This window comes from Gopherus flavomarginatus, chromosome 5 (genome assembly GCF_025201925.1).
Source record: "Gopherus flavomarginatus isolate rGopFla2 chromosome 5, rGopFla2.mat.asm, whole genome shotgun sequence".
In the NCBI taxonomy this organism is placed as follows: Eukaryota; Metazoa; Chordata; order Testudines; family Testudinidae; genus Gopherus; species Gopherus flavomarginatus.
The window spans coordinates 35,229,364-35,248,377 of record NC_066621.1 but is presented as its reverse complement, the minus strand read 5'-3'; the positions used below and the strand labels follow the sequence as shown (position 1 = coordinate 35,248,377).

The 19,014-nt window shown below is 43.3% G+C and overlaps 2 protein-coding genes across 3 annotated transcripts in view; one reads left to right on the top strand and one right to left on the bottom strand.

Annotated features, from left to right (window-relative positions):
* KDM2A (lysine demethylase 2A) overlaps positions 1 to 19,014 on the bottom strand; it is a 601,751-nt gene that overhangs the window by 232,820 nt on the left and 349,917 nt on the right. The gene's annotated exons all lie outside the window — the stretch shown is intronic.
* LOC127052638 (olfactory receptor 4S2-like) lies at positions 1,888 to 2,835 on the top strand. The gene has a single exon (XM_050956518.1). The coding sequence runs from the start codon at positions 1,900 to 1,902 to the stop codon at positions 2,833 to 2,835; it is 936 nt and encodes a 311-aa protein (XP_050812475.1). The 5' UTR covers positions 1,888 to 1,899.

Below are 19,014 nucleotides of genomic sequence, written 5' to 3'. Positions count from 1 at the left end.
CAAATCACTGATGAGATTAGGTCTAATAGAATGGAAGAGAATAGAAAAGGAGGATTTCCTTACTGGTGCTGGTGAAAGCTGGGGACATAACACCTTCCAAGAAACTATTAGGATCCACACCTACAAGCAGGGTAAGTTTTCCAGTATAGCTGAATATTTTACATTAATTCTTTTCATTTTTTACTTTTATACACATAACATAAAGGAAAGGAATCTGTTTGTTAGGGTTTCCATCTAGTCCAATCCATTCCATTAGTCTGAAAATTATTAAATTGGAGCATGACTGAAATCCTGTCTACTAATTTCCCTTTCTCAATTTGTATTTATTGTTGATTTTTTTAAAAGGTTAGTTGTTCTAATTCAGAAGCAATTTCTATGACAGCCTGTAGATGCATGTCCATACACTCTAAGAAAACCTGGATGACATTTTTCAGTCGAAATTTTTTTTAGCAAAAAATGCACACTTGCCAATACCAAAAAGTTTTATGAATTTGTGTTGGTTTTCCTAAATTATTTTTGTGTTTAAAACAAAAACAAAAACCAAACCCATAAAAGGTAAAATGTTTCATTTTGTCATTTGCAGAATGAAATGATTCCATTATTTGGTTTGAAACAACTTTGCCCTTCAGTTAAAAAAACTAAATGTAAAAAGGCTAAAAAAATTCTCAGAATTGAAATAAAACATTATTTGGAGGTCCAATGAAATGTTTGTCAATCTGAAAAAAAATTCTTTTTCAACTTTTTGATTTGCCAAAAATTTAATAATCAGTGGTCATAGATTTACATAGTCATATATTTCTCAAGCAGTATACAATTATTTTCTAAAGGTGTAGGTCCAAATGTATAGTAGTTGGTAGTAACGGGTACTACCTCCCATATGGGAGAGACTGTCAAATTATACAATATAATGTCATACAAGGAGTGATTTTGCCAAATTCCAAGAGTCTAGCTCAATGGGAACATGAACATTGTGGAAATTAGTCAGTGAGTGATGAATTACCAAGATGTGTATTGTAATAGATATTGATTATATACTTCAGTAAACACTATGGTTTATAGTACATTGAAGTGAATATTGACAGAGGTGTAGTGTCCTCGGTCAACATTGTATGTTTCTCTCAGAAAATAAATCCTGATGTCCGTGTCAAGAGAAATCAATTTTTTGTTGTTATTTTCAAAAAGATAATCCTGGCTCATGATGATTGATGAGAAAACAGATGTGCTGATTGTTTATCATTTGACTCCTTAGAAATGAACAACACTGATGTTTGAAGCAATGTTAAATAATTGGCTCACTGGTGTCAATGTCTGAATTCTGATCATAGCAAACTGAAGTTCTGCTTGAGTTATCAGAGGCAAAAATACTAAAGAGCAGATCTTATTCCCCTTGACATATTATTACAATAATGCTATTCACGACCATAGCACAGAAATTTCCAGGTATTTCTGAGGAAAATACTCAGGCACCAGTTTTCATACATTGCTTCCTTAATGGGACATCTTAGACCCATATTTGGATGTTCAAATCAACAACTATGTGCATAAAGTGGGCATTTAGAAGCCCAGGGGACATTGTGAGAAAGCTATTCTTCCTGTTTAAAAAGACACAGTTGAAAAAGAGGCTCAGTGAGCATATATAACAATACAATGAAAATAAGTTGCACTAAATGTTCGTATATCTCATCAATTCATTTTGAGTTGAATATCAACTTCTAATGTTCCTTTGATTGAGATATTGGCATTGTTTTCTTTTTGGACAAAATCTACTTCTTTGGCTAATACATCTTGATGTTCACTGTGACAGCGATAAGCATTGATTTTTTGATTGATGATATTCCTTAATCTGTCATTACAGGTGATTTAATTTGGCACTTTAAGCTCCTCTCCTACTCTGAATATATGGAGAATACAAACAATGCGTCCAAATTCATTCTGTTGGGACTCTCCCAGGATCAAGAGTTACAGCAAGTGTGTTTTGTGCTGTTTTTACTCTTTTATGTAGTTATCATTCTGGGAAATCTGCTCATCATTATCACTATAAAGTGCAGTGAGCGTCTGAACTCTCCAATGTATTTCTTTCTTAGGTACCTGTCCTTTGTAGACATCTGCTACTCTTCTGTTACAGCCCCAAAGCTGATTGCAGACTTCCTTGTTGAGAGGAAAACCATCTCCTTTGTTGGCTGTATAGCACAGCTCTTTGGTGTCCATTTCTTTGGGTGCACCGAGATCTTCCTCCTCACGGTGATGGCGTACGACCGTTACATCGCGATCTGCAAACCCCTCCATTATATGACCATTATGAACAAGCATGTGTGCAGCTGGATGGTGGTGGCTTCATGGGCAGGGGCCTTTGTGCATTCCATGGTTCAGACTCTTCTGACTACGCAGTTACCCTTCTGTGGGCCCAATGAGATTGACCATTATTTCTGTGATGTGCATCCTTTGCTGAAATTGGCCTGCACTGATACTTATATAGTTAACGTTATAGTTGTTGCCAATAGTGGGATGATTTCTCTTAGTTGTTTTGTAGTGTTGGTTGTATCCTATGTTGTCATCTTAATCTCCTTGAAAACTTGCTCTTCCAAAGGGCGTCTCAAAGCTCTCTCAACCTGCGCATCCCACATTACTGTAGTCATTTTATTTTTTGGGCCATGTATCTTCATCTATATGAGACCTTCCACCACCTTCTCTGAGGATAAGATGGTCACTGTGTTCTACACCATTAGCACCCCTATGCTGAATCCCTTGATCTACACCCTAAGAAATGAGGTGAAAAATGCCATTAAAAAATTATGGAGCAGAGAAGTGATTATTGGAGGGAAATTAAAAATGTGATATGTAGAATGATGTTAGTTCTGCAAACTGGAGTTAGAAGGGGAGATGATAATAGTCAGAAGAAATTTTAGGAAAATCCATCTCTCTCTGCTGGCAGTTCTTTTGTAAAAATCCCAACTGTTTCCCCCTCAATTAAGAGCTGCAGATGGCCTTCTTACTTCTGCAGTGGTTCTATTTTAATATTACTGCTTGTAAGATCATTGAAAAAAAATTACTGAAGCTTTAAGTAGTTTTCTTTTCTTTTTGTACAAAGGTTATAAACTGTGAAAACTTAGGTGGTAAGATAGCCACTCACTGACCAAATATAAAAAGAATATTTTTCTATGAGCAGCTTATTTCATAATTCTGGAATAGGTTGTTCCTTCCACCTTCCTCTAAAGCAGCTGGTAGTGGCCATGGTCAGATACAGGTTACTGGAGTACACGGATTACTGGTCTTATCTGATATAGCAGTTCTGGGGAGAGGATGAGAGGCAGAGATAGAAGAGCCACATATGATGGATGTTAGTTAAGAAGCTTAATATATTAATGAAGCTGCCCAGATACTACAGGGATTATGGCCATATAAGAAACTATATAGAACAGAATAGAAGCAATTAGTAGATTATAAAGCCCGAAAAGACCACTGTGATTCATGGAGTCATAGGAAAGGACTATCAGATCATCTAGTATGACTTACTGTAGAACATGGGCATCTATTTGGACCTGTAAAAACCAGACATAGGAGTTGCCTGAATAAATTCCTGTTTGAGCTACAACAGGTGTTTTAGAAAAATTTCCAGGGATGGAGAATTCACAACCATTGACAAGTTGTTCGAATAGTTAATTAGAATAGAAAATAATTCCGATATTTAAAATTAATACATATTCCTTGAGTACAATTAAGAGCTGCTTTCAGTGAAGTCCTGCAATGATGCAGCATGTAAATAAATGACACCACCATGTCGTTATTATTCTCAACAATGTTTTAGGAGAAAGACCCTTGGTTCTGGCCCAAGGAGGCTGTGGCTAAGAAATCTGTGGCAGATTCTGGGTTCTCAGCATTTTGATAATCGGCTCAGTTATTTTGGGGCCCTATGTTAGACAGGAATATTTTTAAAAACCGTGACCTAGTCTCTAAATGATGTAATTGCATGAAAGCTACAAATGTCACTGAGATTTGAATTCAGATTTCTGTATAGCCCAGAATAATAACCAATGCAGCATCATTAAAAAACTTCTGCCCTTGACTTACAAAACAATATAGATATTAAGTAAACATTCTAGGAACTCTGCTTCAGATGTGAGAAGAGAGAATATTATTGTTCCTTGACCATTACATTTGTTAGGTCCTTGGACATAACTGCAGGTATTTGTGTCTGAATTTCAGCTTTTCTCATCCCTCCTCGCCTCACCCATCTGTGTGCTTATTCTAAAGTGAAACAACAAACTGCTGGAAGTAGCCATAAGGGCATCAGATGACAGCATTGCAATAGAATACAAGCTAAAAAATGGATGGTTGGTGAATAGGGTTGAAGCCTATATCATCACAAGCATTAGTGCCCATTGCCACATTACACTATATCTCCTCCCTGAAAAAATTGATATCCTTGAGCAATGTATCTAAGTCTTACAGTAGACCTTTTCTTGAGAAGCTGCAATGTATTTCAAAAGAAAATAGAACTAACCAGACATTAAAGACTATTTCCATGGTAGTTATGCTTCAAAATTTACAGCACCATTAGTTTAAAAAACTTAATAAACCATAGGACTATCTAATTCCTGGGCTACTGACCACTATTGCAAGCCATTCATGTTGCTGTGTTTGTATTGATTGTCTTGAAGGCTGAACGGATAACCCACAAAGAAAGGGGGAGCCCTGATAGTCAGTATGAAAGCAGAGATTCCCTGGAGAAAGCTGCTTGATGGGACTCCACAAACCCTTCTCTAACCTTTGGTGCATGGGAGCTGCCATTCTTAGCCTCTCCAGTCCTCCTCCACTATCACTCTCCTTCCATCCATGACTTCCTAGCTCCTTTCTTCAAACTCCTTCTCCCATCTCCCCTTCCAAGACTCCTTACTCTTTGGTTCCCTGCATTCCCATTTCACATTCCTTTTTCTTCTATTTTTCTGCAACCCAAATTACATCTCTCTACCTACAGTTTCTCACTTCTACAGTCTCCTTCCCTCACCTTCCTCTATATTCTCTTTGCCTTGCTCCCCATGTTCACCTGTTTCCCCTCCGTGTCCTTCCCTGCCTCCCCCATAATCATAGGATCCTTACAATGACCCTTGCTATGTTCTGACAACATAGAGGGCCACTTACTCTGTTAGGGCAGCCTGGCTTCAATCACATTAGAAGCAATGGGAGACGATAGCCATCTTTACTAAGGGCAGACTCATTGGCCTTTGTGAGAATAGCAGCTATTTTGGTTTGAGGGAGGGCTGTAGCTTCATTTCCATTGAGTTTTTTTGGCAGCCATTTAGATTCAGTGGAATTTGCCCGCATCATTCCTAGACTGTATGAATCCTGAAAAATCAGCCAATGTGGAGGGCTTGAGTTACAATATCTCCATCCCCATTCTCCAATGAGAAGATGATGGGTCAGGGGTGGTGACCTCTCCATATCTCCTGAACAACCAGGACAGCTAAAGTGCACTTCCATCTCATCACACCCAAGGGCCAAAAGTGTTTCCATGGCAAGTGAGACTCATCATTCCCTCCCCACTCATGATGCAAAGGTGTTTCTTTGATAAATGAGCTAGGAAAACCAACCAACCAAAAATAGGGGTTTAGGTTGGTTATTAGTTTAGGGATGCCACAAAGGGCCACTCCTGGCCTCATGTCTATTCAGTCAGAGGGGCAGCAGATTCCTTCACCCTCCCCACCATCTTGGAGGTGTGGATTCTGTGCTCATCTCTTCCATTTGGTGGGGCTACTCACCCATGGCACAGAGTTAGCACAGACAGACCCCACCAAGGCTTGGGTCATCAAGTCCAGAAACAGGCTGGCTGATGTATAGTACCTCAGGCCCCTTCACCTTTGGACAGATCCCAGCCTTATCCCTCACAGTCCTGGGCAAGTTCTATAGGGATATAGTATGGGAGTTAATGCAGGGCTGTCCAATGGAAATTTTGAAGCTAGGCAGATTACTGCTCCTGCCATAGTGATGCCTCAGTCCCCACTATTTCTTCAGACTTTCCTGATACCTTAGGACAAGGCTGTGAGCAGGGAGCACCCCTCAACCCTGGTGGATACAGTGCCAGGTGGTAGGGATAAATAGATGGCTGGAGCAGGACAGCAAAGGGGTAGTCTGAGTCAGCAGTGGGTCAGTTGGGGAGAGAAACTGATGTGCTACTGCTTTTCAGAGAGTGGAAAACCAAGGCATTGCTTCCAAGGATGGTCACTAAGAGAAGTATGGCAGCAGAGCCAGCAGGCAAGAATGATCGTGGGCTCAGTGCTGTTCTTTGCTCTCCTGAGGCAGATCAATTAGTGGACCCAGGGGCAAAGAATGGAAAGGAGCTGGCAACTCTGTGCTATAGGGCATACACATGGGAGCCACAAACAGCAGCTCGGCAGGGTAACTCAGGCCCCAGCTAACTTGAGAAAGCACCATAGCTGATGACCAATGTCTCTGAACAAGTACATGGATAGTTTCCTGGTTTAGCTCCTCTGTCCTCTGCCCTAAAAGGGGCTTCAAGGAGCTTCTGCAGCCTTCCCATTGGTTCCATTCATGACTAGGACATCAGGAGTTTATTGAAGGCAGCTGGGATCCCCACCTAGAGTAGGGAAGGGATTAATTCTATATAAAGAGAAAAGAGTCCAAGTGATCAGTTTGTGATCAACTCAGAAGTGAAAATTATGCATCTGAACATTGTCACATATGTTACAAATATGGTCAAAGAAAATCAGTATTTTTTTTTATAAATGATTCACTTAGCAAAAAAGGAGATAAATTCCAAATGAATACTATGTCAATGGAATAGTTAGAGTAGCCATTTTAGATAGCCAATGTGCTTGATCTGGCAGTGTTGTTGTAATTGTGATTTTGTGAAACATCATCTTGTTTCCACAGGGAATAACTAACATCACCCTTCTCTTATGGTAGACCAATTTGTCTATAGACTCATAGACTCATAGACTCTAGGACTGGAAGGGACCTCGAGAGGTCATCGAGTCCAGTCCCCTGCCCTCATGGCAGGACCAAATACTGTCTAGACCATCCCTAATAGACATTTATCTAACCTACTCTTAAATATCTCCAGAGATGGAGATTCCACAACTTCCACAACTGCTATGCTTGCATAAGCAGAAGAGAGGGTACCAAACCTTATTCTCTCCCCTCTCAACCCCCACGTACAGATCATAGAATCATAGAAGATTAGGGTTAGAAGAGACCTCAGGAGGTCATCTAGTCCAATCCCAGCTCAAAGCAGGACTAACCCCAACTAAATCATCCCAGTCAGGGCTTTGTCAGGCCTGGCCTGAAAGACCTCTAAGGATAGAGATTCCACCACCTCCCTAGGTAACCCATTCCAGTGCTTCACCACCTTCCTAGTGAAATAGTTTTTCCTAATACCTCCCCCACTGCAACTTGAGACCATTGCTTCTTTTTCTGTCATCTTCCACCACTGAGAACAGCATAGCTACATTCTCTTTGGAACCGTTCTTCAGGTAGCTGAAGGCTGCTATCAAATCCCCCCTCACTCTTCTCTTCTGCAGACTAAATAAGCCCAGTTCCCTCAGCCTCTCCTCGTGAGACATGCGCCCCAGTCCCCTACTCATTTTTGTTGCCCTGTACTGGACTCTCTCTAATTTGTCCACATCCTTTCTGCAGTGGGGGGCCCAAAACTGGATGCAATATTCCAGATGTGGCCTCACCAGTGTCATATAGAGGGGAATAATCACTTCCCTCAATCTGCTGGTAACGTTTCTACTAATGCAGCCCAATACGCCATTAGCCTTCCTGTCAACAAGCGCACACTGCTGACTCAAATCCAGCTTCTCATCCACTGTAATCCCCAGATCCTTTTCTGCAGAACTGCTGCTTAGCCAGTCAGTCCCCAGCTTGTAGCAGTGCATGGGATTTTTCTGTCCTGAGTGCAGAACCTCATAGATTTCTTTTGGCTCAATCCTTCAATTTGTTTAGGTCACTCTGGACCCTATCCCTACCCTCCAATGTATCTACCTCTCACCTCATATTAGTGTCACCCACGAACTTGCTGAGGGTGAAATCCATTCCATCATCTAGATCATTAACGAAGATGTTGAACAAAACGAGGCCCAGGACCAACCGCTGGGGCACTCCATTTCATATGGGCTGTCAACTAGACGTCGAGCCGTTGATCACTACCCATTGAACCAGATGATCTAGCTAGCTTTCTATCCACCTTATAGTCCATCTTGCAAAGGCAGACCAAGTACAAAAATATTTTCTATCTTTGACTACATGGTGCCAATTCTGCTTTTGTAATAGACTCCAGAAGTAAAGGCAGGAGCTGATAGAACTTGAACTTGAACTAAAGAGCCACAGTTTCAGCAGTTTGGCACATAGGAAAGTTGGATATAAACATTCACTAGTGGGTTACACTTTCACTATGAATGATATCAAGCGCCGGGAACATGAGGTGGGAGGTCCCAGCGCCAGTGATGCTGCTAGACTTCCCACACTTTCTGGTTTCCTCTTCCACACCAGTGGCATCCCAGACTGAAAATAGGGTGGAATAAAAGATACATCTTGGAATATAAGTAGCAATGGCCACATCACCAAACATTTCCTCAGAATGCTTATCACCTAGTGCAGCCAGGATACCTCTGAGAACTGATGCTGCAATGAATCCCAGTTGCTCCAGTCCTGTCATAGGCCCTGGCCCTGTCACAGTTGAGTCACTCAGGTAGAGGAGAAATCCAAACATTGTTAAATGCCATATAACAATGATTAAGGAGTTGATGCAAAAACCACTGAAATCAACAAGGTAAATTTTCCATTGATTTTGTTGGACATTGGATCAGGCCTTAACTGAAAAGAACTAATGGCTGTTCACACACAGCAATCCCACAGAGCCCGTTGAATGTTGCCCAACTTTTCAACGTCCCTTTTCTAAGCATAGGAGTTGTCATAAACAGATGGTTAAGGGTTAATGTCTCTTTTACCTGTAAAGGGTTAAGAAGCTCAGTAAACCTGGCTGACACCTGACCAGAGGACCAATAGGGGGACAAGATACTTTCAAATCTTGGTGGAGGGAAGTCTTTGTCTGTGCTTTTTGTTTTGTTCGTTGTTCTCTCTCGGGACTGAGAGGGACAGGACATCATTCCAGGCTTTCCCAATGTTTCTGAATCAGTCTTTCATGTTTCAAAATTGTAAGTAATAGCCAGGCAAAGCGGATTAGTCTTATGTTTGTTTTCTTAACTTGTAAAGGTTTCTTTTGCTGGAAGGATTTTTTACCTCTGTTTGCTGTAACTTTGAATCCAAGGCTGGGGGGAGGGGTGTCCCTCTAGTCTATATGAATCTGAGTACCCTGTAAAGCATTTTCCATCCTGATTTTACAGAGATAATTTTTACTTTTTCTTTCTTTAATTGAAAGCTTTCTTTTTAAGAACCTGATTGATTTTTCCTTTTTTAAAGATCCAAGGAGTCTGGATCTGTGTGAAGCCTCTCAAGGCAACCCAGGGAGGGGAAAGTCTGGAGGGAAAAGGAGGGGGATGTTTAATTTCTCCTTGTTTTAAGACCCAAGGGGTTTGGGTCTGGGTTCCCCAGGGAAGGTTTTGGGGGAACAGAAAGTGTGCCAGATACTCAATTCTGGCCGGTGGCAGCATACCAAACCTAAGCTAATAATTAAGCTTAGAAGTGTTCATGCAGGTCCCCACTTCTTGTACTCTAAAGTTCAAAGTGGGGAAAAAGCCTTGACAGGAGTGAATTGAGAAACTTGACATAGGATTTCCTTGTGACCTCTTCTTATATAGGAGGGCACCAGTGGAAGGAGTCAGTTAATAACAAGACATTGTTAAAGTTCAAAGGCATCTATAGGACATCACTTGGTGAAAATCTGAGGTGGAGGGGAGTTCATATTGAAAGATGGGGGTTGAAAACAATGAAAGGCACTAACTCTCAACAGAGTTTTGAAAGTTTGCCTCAAATACATGTGTTATGGATTCAGTCACAGAGATCCCCTTGGGACTGTCACCTGAGTGCTGAGACTACCTCTGAGCACATTTTCTCTGCCAGTTTGGGCCTCCAGAACCCTGCCTTGTTGAGCCAGACATGCCAGTCACACCCCAAAGCCGCAGACTTAACTGAAAATGGCTTAAGAAGTGCTCCTGTCTCCAGCACCCAGACACCCAACTCCCTGTGGAATCCAAACCCCAAATAAATTCAAGACAAATAACATTCTTTAACGAAGTGCTTTGGATTGTTAAGATTCCCTCAGTCACCCCATTCGCTGTTCCCAACAGGTCATCTGGGTGGACTCTTTCCTCCAGGAGATCTGACCCCCAGTCTTTCCTTAAAACCTGATCCACAGGTGAGGGGTCTGGCATTTCAGATACAGATTTTTCACCATCCTCTCAGTGAAAAGCCTCCCTACAAAAGGTGGGCAGACTCTCCTGTCCCCCCTCACCTTCTGTCTGGGCTTCCCAATCTGGGATCCCTTCAGAGGCAGACACTCCTGTGTCCCCCAGAAGGGAAGGCGACCCTGATCCAGCTGTAGGCTTACAGCTACCAGCTATGACAGACCCTTCACTGGCCAGCAAAATCCCCCATCTTTCACTCAGGTTGGGCTTGCTTTCAGCTATAGTGCCTTTGGGGTCTGTTCCCACTGCAGCGGTCATCAGGACCCCAACTTCCATCTTCTGGATACAGGTCTCTGTGCACCCCAGGGCAGGACCTGTCCCCTGCTGACCTGCAACTTCCTGGCAGTCAGCAGCTGGGAAGGCCTCCCTGTTACAAGGTGGAACATCCTCCACCCCCAAAGCTGCATTTTCCACTGCTACGGAGGAATTAAAGAGACACTCACCTATTCCCCCAGCAGCACACGTGACTTCAGTTTCCCCACTGGGGCTTTTAGCACAAGATTCCTTCTTGCTGCTAACAAACCATGGGACAGATTCTGCCACATCAGAGAAATCATTCCATAGTAGAAATGGTGCAAAATTGTGAGCCACTGCTGCAACAGTCAGTTCAGCCTGCAAATCACCAGTTTCCATGTGTACTTAAGCTAAAGGTGCAAGGACTTTGTAACCTCCCACCAATTCTAATTCTGCCATTTTTCCTGGTAACAAATCCTTCTCCTGGATCAGGTCCCTCCTGACCACAGAAATTTCTGTGCCAGTGTTTCTCCATCCTTGGAGTACTTTGCCTTTAAGTTTACCAACATGTATATGATCACTGCTTGTAGAAATAAACTTTACAAATCCTGTGTGGAAAGGGGCAGTGGCCTGGGGTACCCTTGTGCTCTGAGAAACAGCAACTTCATGTGTTACCCGCTCCCTGTTTCCACTCAGCCAAGGACATTTATTGATCAGGTGCTCAGTGGACTTACAATGATACCACCTGTTGGGCTCCTCTGCTTGTACAGGAGATCTGGGATGAGTAACAGGGGAATGGGGAGGTGAATGTCCAGCTTCCTTTTTCCCAGGGATAAAATGGTGATTCTGCTTTCTACTAATCATGTACCCCTCTGCCCGTGGTTTATGTTTAATTGCAACTTGTGACTGCTCGTAAGAGTCTGCAAACTCAGCTAATTCTCCCACTGCATTCATCTTTTTGTCCCACAAATACTGTTTTACATCATCACATATTCGGGAATTATTCCTGAGTAACCAAATCACACATTTCTTCCAAGCTTGTAATGCCTTTTCCCCTCACCCACTTGTCTAACAAATCTCTCATTTTATTTACATAAGCCATATTACTCAATCCAGACCCCTCTCTTAAAACTCCTGAATTTAACCGTGTAGGTTTCAGGTGTAATCTGAAACTGTTTTAAAACCAGTTCCATAAATTTATGATAATTTGAAGCATAGAATCATAGGATATCAGGGTTGGAGGGGATCTCAGGAGGTCATCTAGCTCAAAGCAGGACCAATCCCCAACTAAATTATCCCAGCCAGGGCTTTGTCAAGCCTGACCTTAAAAACCTCTAAGGAAGGAGAGTCCAACACCTCCCTAGGTAATCCATGCTTCACCACCCTTCTAGTGAAAAAGTTTTTCCTAATATCCAACCTAAACCTCCCCCACTGCAACTTGAGACCATTATTCCTTGTTCTGTCATCTGCCACCACTGAGAACAGTCTAGATTCATCCTCTTTGGAACCTCCTTTCAGGTAGTTGAAAGCAGCTATCAAATCCCCCCTCATTCTTCTCTTCTACAGACTAAAGAATCCCAGTTCCCTCAGCCTCTCCTCATAAGTCATGTGCTCCAGCTCCCTAATCATTTCTGTTGCTTTCCATTGGACTCTTTCCAATTTTTCCACATCCTTTTTGTAGTGTTGGGCCCAAAATTTGACACAGTACTTCAGATGAGGCCTCACCAATGTCTTTTTTGTGTTTAAGATCAGCAAGGATTTCACCATTAAGCCAAGCTTGTCGCCTGCCATATTTACTATTCTTTCTACACATCGGGATGGTTTGTTCCTGCAACCTCAATGAGAATTTTTAAAATACAGCCAGCTCTCCTGAACTCCTTTCCCCTCCTCATGTTATTCTCCCAGGGGATTCTGCTAATCAGTTCCCTGAGTGAGTCAAAGTCAGCTTTTCTGAAGCCAGGGTCCGTATTTTGATGCTCTCCTTTCTTCCTTTTGTCAGGATCCTGAACTCGACTGCCTCCCAGGTTCCCCCTTCTTTTTTCTTGCCTACTAATTTTTCCCTGTTTGTTATCAGAAGGTCAAGAAGAGCTCTGCCCCTAGTTGATTCCTCCAGCACTGGGCATCACTTCCAGCACTTCCTCATCAATTGGCATCTTATTGAATATGTCCAGAGCTCTCCCAGTCAATTTTGCTACCAATGATCTTCAGGAATCACATGGAGGGTGCACAGTCTTTCAAAGGTGATGAAATCATAGAATCATAGAATATCAGGGTTGGAAGGGACCTCAGAAGATTATCTAGTCCAACCCCCTGCTCAAAGCTGGACCAGTTCCCAACTAAATCATCCCAGCCAGGGCTTTGTCAAGCCTGACCTTAAAAATCTCTAAGGAAGGAGATTCCACCACCTCCCTTGGTAACCCATTCCAGTGCTTCACCACTCTCTGAGTGAAAAAGTTCTTCCTAAAATCCAACCTAAACCTCCCCCACTGCAACTTGAGACCATTACTCCTTGTTCTGTCATCAGGTACCACTGAGAACAATCTAGCTCCATCCTCTTTGAAACCCCTTTTCAGGTAGTTGAAAGCAGCTATCAAATCCCCATCTCATTCTTCTCTTCTGCAGACTAAACAATCCCAGTTCCCTCAGCCTCTCCTCATAAGTCATGTGCTCCAGCCCCCTAATCATTTTTGTTGCCCTCCGCTGGACTCTTTCCAATTTTTCCACATCCTTCTTGTAGTGTGTGTAATGTGGGGCCCAAAACTGGACACAGTTACTCCAGATGAGGCCTCACCAATATCAAACAGAGGGGAAGGAACACATTCCTCGATCTACTGGCAATGCCCCTACTTATACAGCCCAAAAAGCCATTAGCCTTCTTGGCAACAAGGGAACACTGTTGACTCATATCCAGCTTCTCATCCACTGTAACCCCTAGGTCCTTTTCTGCAGAACTGCTGCCTAGCCATTCGGTCCCTAGTCTGTAACAGTGAATCGGATTCTTCCTTCCTAAGTGCGGGACTCTGCACTTGTTCTTGTTGAACTTCATTAGGTTTCTTTTGGCCCAGTCCTCTAATTTGTCTAGGTCCCTCTGTATCCTATCCCTACCCTCCAGCATATCTACGACTCCTCCAAGTTTAGTGTCATCTGTAAACTTGCTGAGAGTGCAGTCCACGCCATCCTCCAGATCATTAATGAAGATATTGAACAAAACCGGCCCCAGGATCGACCCTTGGGGCACTCCGCTTGAAACCGGCTGCCAACTAGACATGGAGCCGTTGATCACTACCTGTTGAGCCTGACGATCTAGCCAGCTTTCTATCCACCTTCTAGTCCAATCGTCCAGCCCATACTTCTTTAACTTGCTGGTAAGAATACTGTGGGAGACCATATCAAAAGCTTTGCTAAAGTCAAGGAATAACACATCCACTGCTTTCCTCTCATCCACAGACTCAGTTGTCTCCTCATAGAAGGCAATTAGGTTAGTCAGGCATGACTTGTCCTACATTCATCAGTATCACTGGATTCATCATACTGTGTACGTAACCACTCCCATTTGTTGATTTTTGGGGAAGTGGAGCCAGCTGCTGAAGGGTTTTGTCTCTTCCACTCCATTACAGTCAGTTCATACTTCTGGGTCTCAATCTGAGCTTGTATTTCTTGGTTTTTTAACTCCAGGGCTTGCTGGTGTGCAGGCCTTTTTTCATTAGCCTCCAGCTGCCTGAGTTCCATGGCTAACCTTTGGGTTTCCTTGGCTTTTTTGTGAGCAGCTTCCTCCCTGGGTGCCTTTGTTTATCTTAGCCTCATTTGAAACTCATGGTCCTTTGCCTTCTCTACTGTTTCCAGTCTGGCCAGCTCTAGTTTTGTAGTTTTGTAGCTGCCTCATTTTCCTGCTTTCTTGTGCTTATTTCCCTCACCCAAAATAAACAAACCGAAAATAACAAACCAGTATCCACTTTGTCTGTTCTCGAGCCACCACACCAAAAACTCACTTAAAATCAGTGCCAAATCAGCTGTGCACAGATTCTGCTGACTATGCCACTGTGATGGGTTCAGTCACAGAGATCTTTTTGGAACTGTCACCTGATATGCTGAGACTATCTCTGAGCACGTTTTCTCTGACAGTTTGGGCCTCCAGAACCCTGCCTTGTTGAACCAGAAACACCAGTCTGCTCCAACATAGACCAGGGTCTGAACCATGCTCCTCAACGCTGCAGACTTAACTAAAAACAACTTAAGAAGTGCTCCTGTCTCCAGCATCCAGACACCCAACTCCCAGATAAATCCATTTTACTTTTATGAATTTACCCCGTATAAGTTTTATACAATTTCCTGCCCTCTATAACACTGATAGAGAGATATGCACAGCTGTTTGCTCCCCCAGGTATTAATTACTTACTATGGGTTAATTAATAAGCAAAAGAGATTTTATTAAATATAAAAAGTAGGATTTAAGTGGTTCCAAGTAATAACAGACAGAACAAAGTAAGTTATCAAGCAAAATAAAACAAAACGCATAAGTCTAGGCCTAATACATTAAGAAACCAATTACAGATGAAATCTCACCCCCAGAGATGTTCCAATAAGCTTCTTTCACAGATTGAACTCCTTCCTAGTCTGGGTCCAGCAATCACTCACACCCCCATAGTTACTGTCCTTTGTTCCAGTTTCTTTCAGGCATCTCTTGGGGGTAAAGAGGCCATCTCTTGAGCCAGGTGAAGACCAAATGGAGAGGCTTCCAGAGCCTTTTATATCCTCTCTTTTGTGGGTGGAAACCTCTTTGTTCTTCTGTGTAAAGTCACAGTAACAAGATGGAGTTCTTAGCCACATGGGCAAGTCACACATCCGTGAATGATTCAGCTTTTTGCAGGCCAATGCCATTGTTTACATGTTAGTTTGAATGTTCACAGGAGAGCTCAGAGGTGGATTGGCGTCTCCCAAAGTCCATTATCAGTTAAGCATTTCTTGATTGGGCACTTACTGAGAATAGTCCTTTCTCAAGAAACTGACCAAATGCTTCACTGAGGCTACTTAAAATCAAACCCATTGAGATACAAGTACATAGCTGTAGGGGTGCTGGCCGGAGCTTGACCCTCTCTGGGGTGGAGGGGAGCCACACTGGCTCACTGCACACTGCTGAGGTTTGGGGAATTATTCCAACTGCAGGAGTATTTCCTGGCAGCCCTGGCAGTAACTGCAATAAACATCGTAAGCCCAGACCCTGGGTCAGGGCGGGACAATATGGAGTCAGGAGCTCAGGCCCTCAGGCAGGGCTGAGCAGCAACAGTATACATAGTAGCAAGCCCAGGCCCTAGGTCAGGGCAGGGCAATACGGAGTTAGGAGCTCAGGCCCTCAGGCAGGGCTGAGCAACAACAGTACAAACAGTAGGAAGCCCAGGCCCTGGGTCAGGGTGGGGCAACAATGAATCAGGGGCTCAGGCCCTCAGGCAGGACTGAGCAGTAACAGTAGGCCCAAGCCTCCTGGGAGAGGGAGACTGCCACTCACAAGTTGGGTGGTGGGGGGACGCAGGCCCTCCCACTCCACTGCATCCCAGCCCAGGGCCCTAGCAGAGGCAGAAGACCTGCTGCTTAGTCAGTGGGGATCCTGGCCGCAACAGACTGACATGGGCTCTGGCAGTGCTGCAGCCAGACTAGCATCAGCTACCTCCAGGCTACTTCCAGACTCCCCCTCAGGCAGTACCTGGGTCAGGGTGTTGTCCTCTGGGGGGGTCCAGCACCATAGGATCCTCGGGGTAGTGGGCTAGTGGCAGGCCTGGCAGCTCCTCTGGGTAGTGGGCACAGGGTGAGTCTGGAAATGCCCCTGGGTAGCGGGCACAGGGCAGGTCTGGCAACTCCTCCAGGAAGCAGATGCATGGCAGGCCTGGCCAGTCCTGGTGGCCGCCTTCGGCCGTGGGTTTCTCCCAGTCATGGGATAGACTGGAGGTCTCTGGCTTCTCCCGAGGCTGGGGCCTTACTGAGCTCTGAGGGTGAGCCTTTATACTTCTGGGTTATTGCCTGACCCTCTGAGGGGTGGGCTCAGAGCTCTCTAGCTCTTCCCACTCCAGCCTCCGGATGGGCTCTCCCCTCTCCGGGGCGGAGGGGAGCCACACTGCCTCACTACGATAGCCAATATTCATAACTTCAAATACAAAAATGATACACGCATACAGACAGCATAATCATAACCAGCAAACTACAACCTTTTCATAGACACCCCACTTGACCTCCTCTGTACAAGACCTGGTGCAACCATAGGGCCCTGGTAGCAACGATGATCTATATGGTCATAGTTCATGTCAATAACATCACAACATATCTAAAGGTAAAGCTATATGGATGAGTGCTTCTTCAGCAACTATTTCCAGTGGAGAAGCCTTGAAATGCTTCTGGGAGCTCATTAATCAGGTGATGATGCACTACCACTACATATTTATTTTAAAAATGTCTGTTGTAACTTCACAGTCAAGAGAGAGACAATTTCTCCCAAAGATCTTTCTGGGTCTTAGAATTTGATGATCTTAGACCTGCAGCTTTGTGAACTGGGGGAGTTGTTGATGTGAAAAAATTCCTGAATGCTGCCTTGATCCAAACCACTTCTCTAGTTCACTAATTTAGTCCTCGCAGATCCTGAGAGACAGCAAAGGATATCCTAAGACAGGGCTGTCATAAACAGATAGCTAAGGGTTAATGTCTCTTTCACCTGAAGCACCTGACCAGAGGACCAATCAGGAAACCGGATTTTTTCAACTTTGGGTGGAGGGAATTGAGTGTCTTTGTCTTTGTTTTCTGCCTGCCTGCTTTCTCTGAGCTTTGGAGAAGTAGTTTCTTTTTTCTAGTCTTCTGTTTCCAAGTGTAAGGACAAAGAGATCAGATAGTAAGTTATATGGTTTCTTTTCTTTGGTATTTGCATGAATATAAGTGCTGGAGTGCTTTGATTTGTATTCTTTTTGAATAAGGCTGTTTATTCAATATTCTTTTAAGCAATTGACCCTGTGTTGTATCATCTTAATACAGAGAGAACATTTGTACTTATTTTTCTTTCTTTTTATATAAAGCTTTCTTTTAAGACCTGTTGGAGTTTTTCTTTACTTCAGGGAAATTGAGTCTGTACTCACCAGGGAATTGGTGGGAGGAAGAAATCAAGGGGAGATTTGTGTGTTGGATTGCTAGCCTGACTTTGCATTCCCTCTGGGGGAATAGGAAAGTACTTTTTGTTTCCAGGATTGGGAACAGAGAGGGAGATTCACTCTGTTTGGATTCACAGAACTTGTGTCTGTGTATCTCTCCAGGAGCACCTGGAGGGGGGAAGGGAAAAAGGATTATTTCCCTTTGTTGTGAGACTCAAGGGATTTGGGTCTTGGGGTCCCCAGGAAAGGTTTTTCAGGGGGACCAGAGTGCCCCAAAACACTCTAATTTTTTGGGTGGTGGCAGCAGGTACCAGGTCCAAGCTGGTAGCTAAGCTTGGAGGTTTTCATGCTAACCCCCATATTTTGGACGCTAAGGTCCAAATCTGGGACTAAGGTTATGTCAAGGGCTTGTACAGACAAGTGTTAGGATGAAATTTACAAACCAAATCATCTATATAGCTGGGAGTATCTGATGTCTTTAAAATCACAGTCATGAAATGCTTATTGTTCAGACCTGAACACCTTTGCCACAGGAGCAGGTTAGAAGCTGAGGAAATAATACCCATCACCATCCAGGTAAGTTTTGAGATCTGCAAATAATAATCCATTTGAGTTTTCCGGTAAGGTTGAATATTTTATGCTGTTCTTTCCCTGCTTAGCTTTATGTATGTAAAAGTTTACACCTAGCAAAATTAATTATATATCAGACAGAAACAATCACAGAACCAGACAGAGACCATGCAAATAAACATACAAAACAATACAGAAGTGAGGATTTCACAACTACATCTATACAGACATAAGGGTTCTCCAGCTGTGTCTATTGTTAAGTGAGTTCTTACCAGACAGAAAACTATCAAACTAAATTTCTAGGCTCTTTCCTTTTTCTGGAGGTAATAGATCAAATCACCTTCCTAACAGTCCCAGATTGCCTTATTTTAATATGACTAGTTTGGAACGTGAGGACGTGACCATACATTTCCCAGTTTATGGCTGCTAAAGAACCAGGCCTCAGACTGTCACAGTAAGAGAAGGCCACTACACAGACAGTGAATTTTGATTCTTTCTTTTATACCTCTATAACTAGCTAAGTGATAAAAATACACCTAAATTCTTAAAGTATAGGCCTTTGCAGACAGGCTTGAATATCTATATCCTAACACACTGGTGTTTCCTGGCACAGAGCAGCAGCACATTCTACCAGCAGGAAGTAAATATGGTGTGAGGGAAACAGGAGACGAAAGTGTAACCGAGAAATTCAGAGAGAGAAAGGA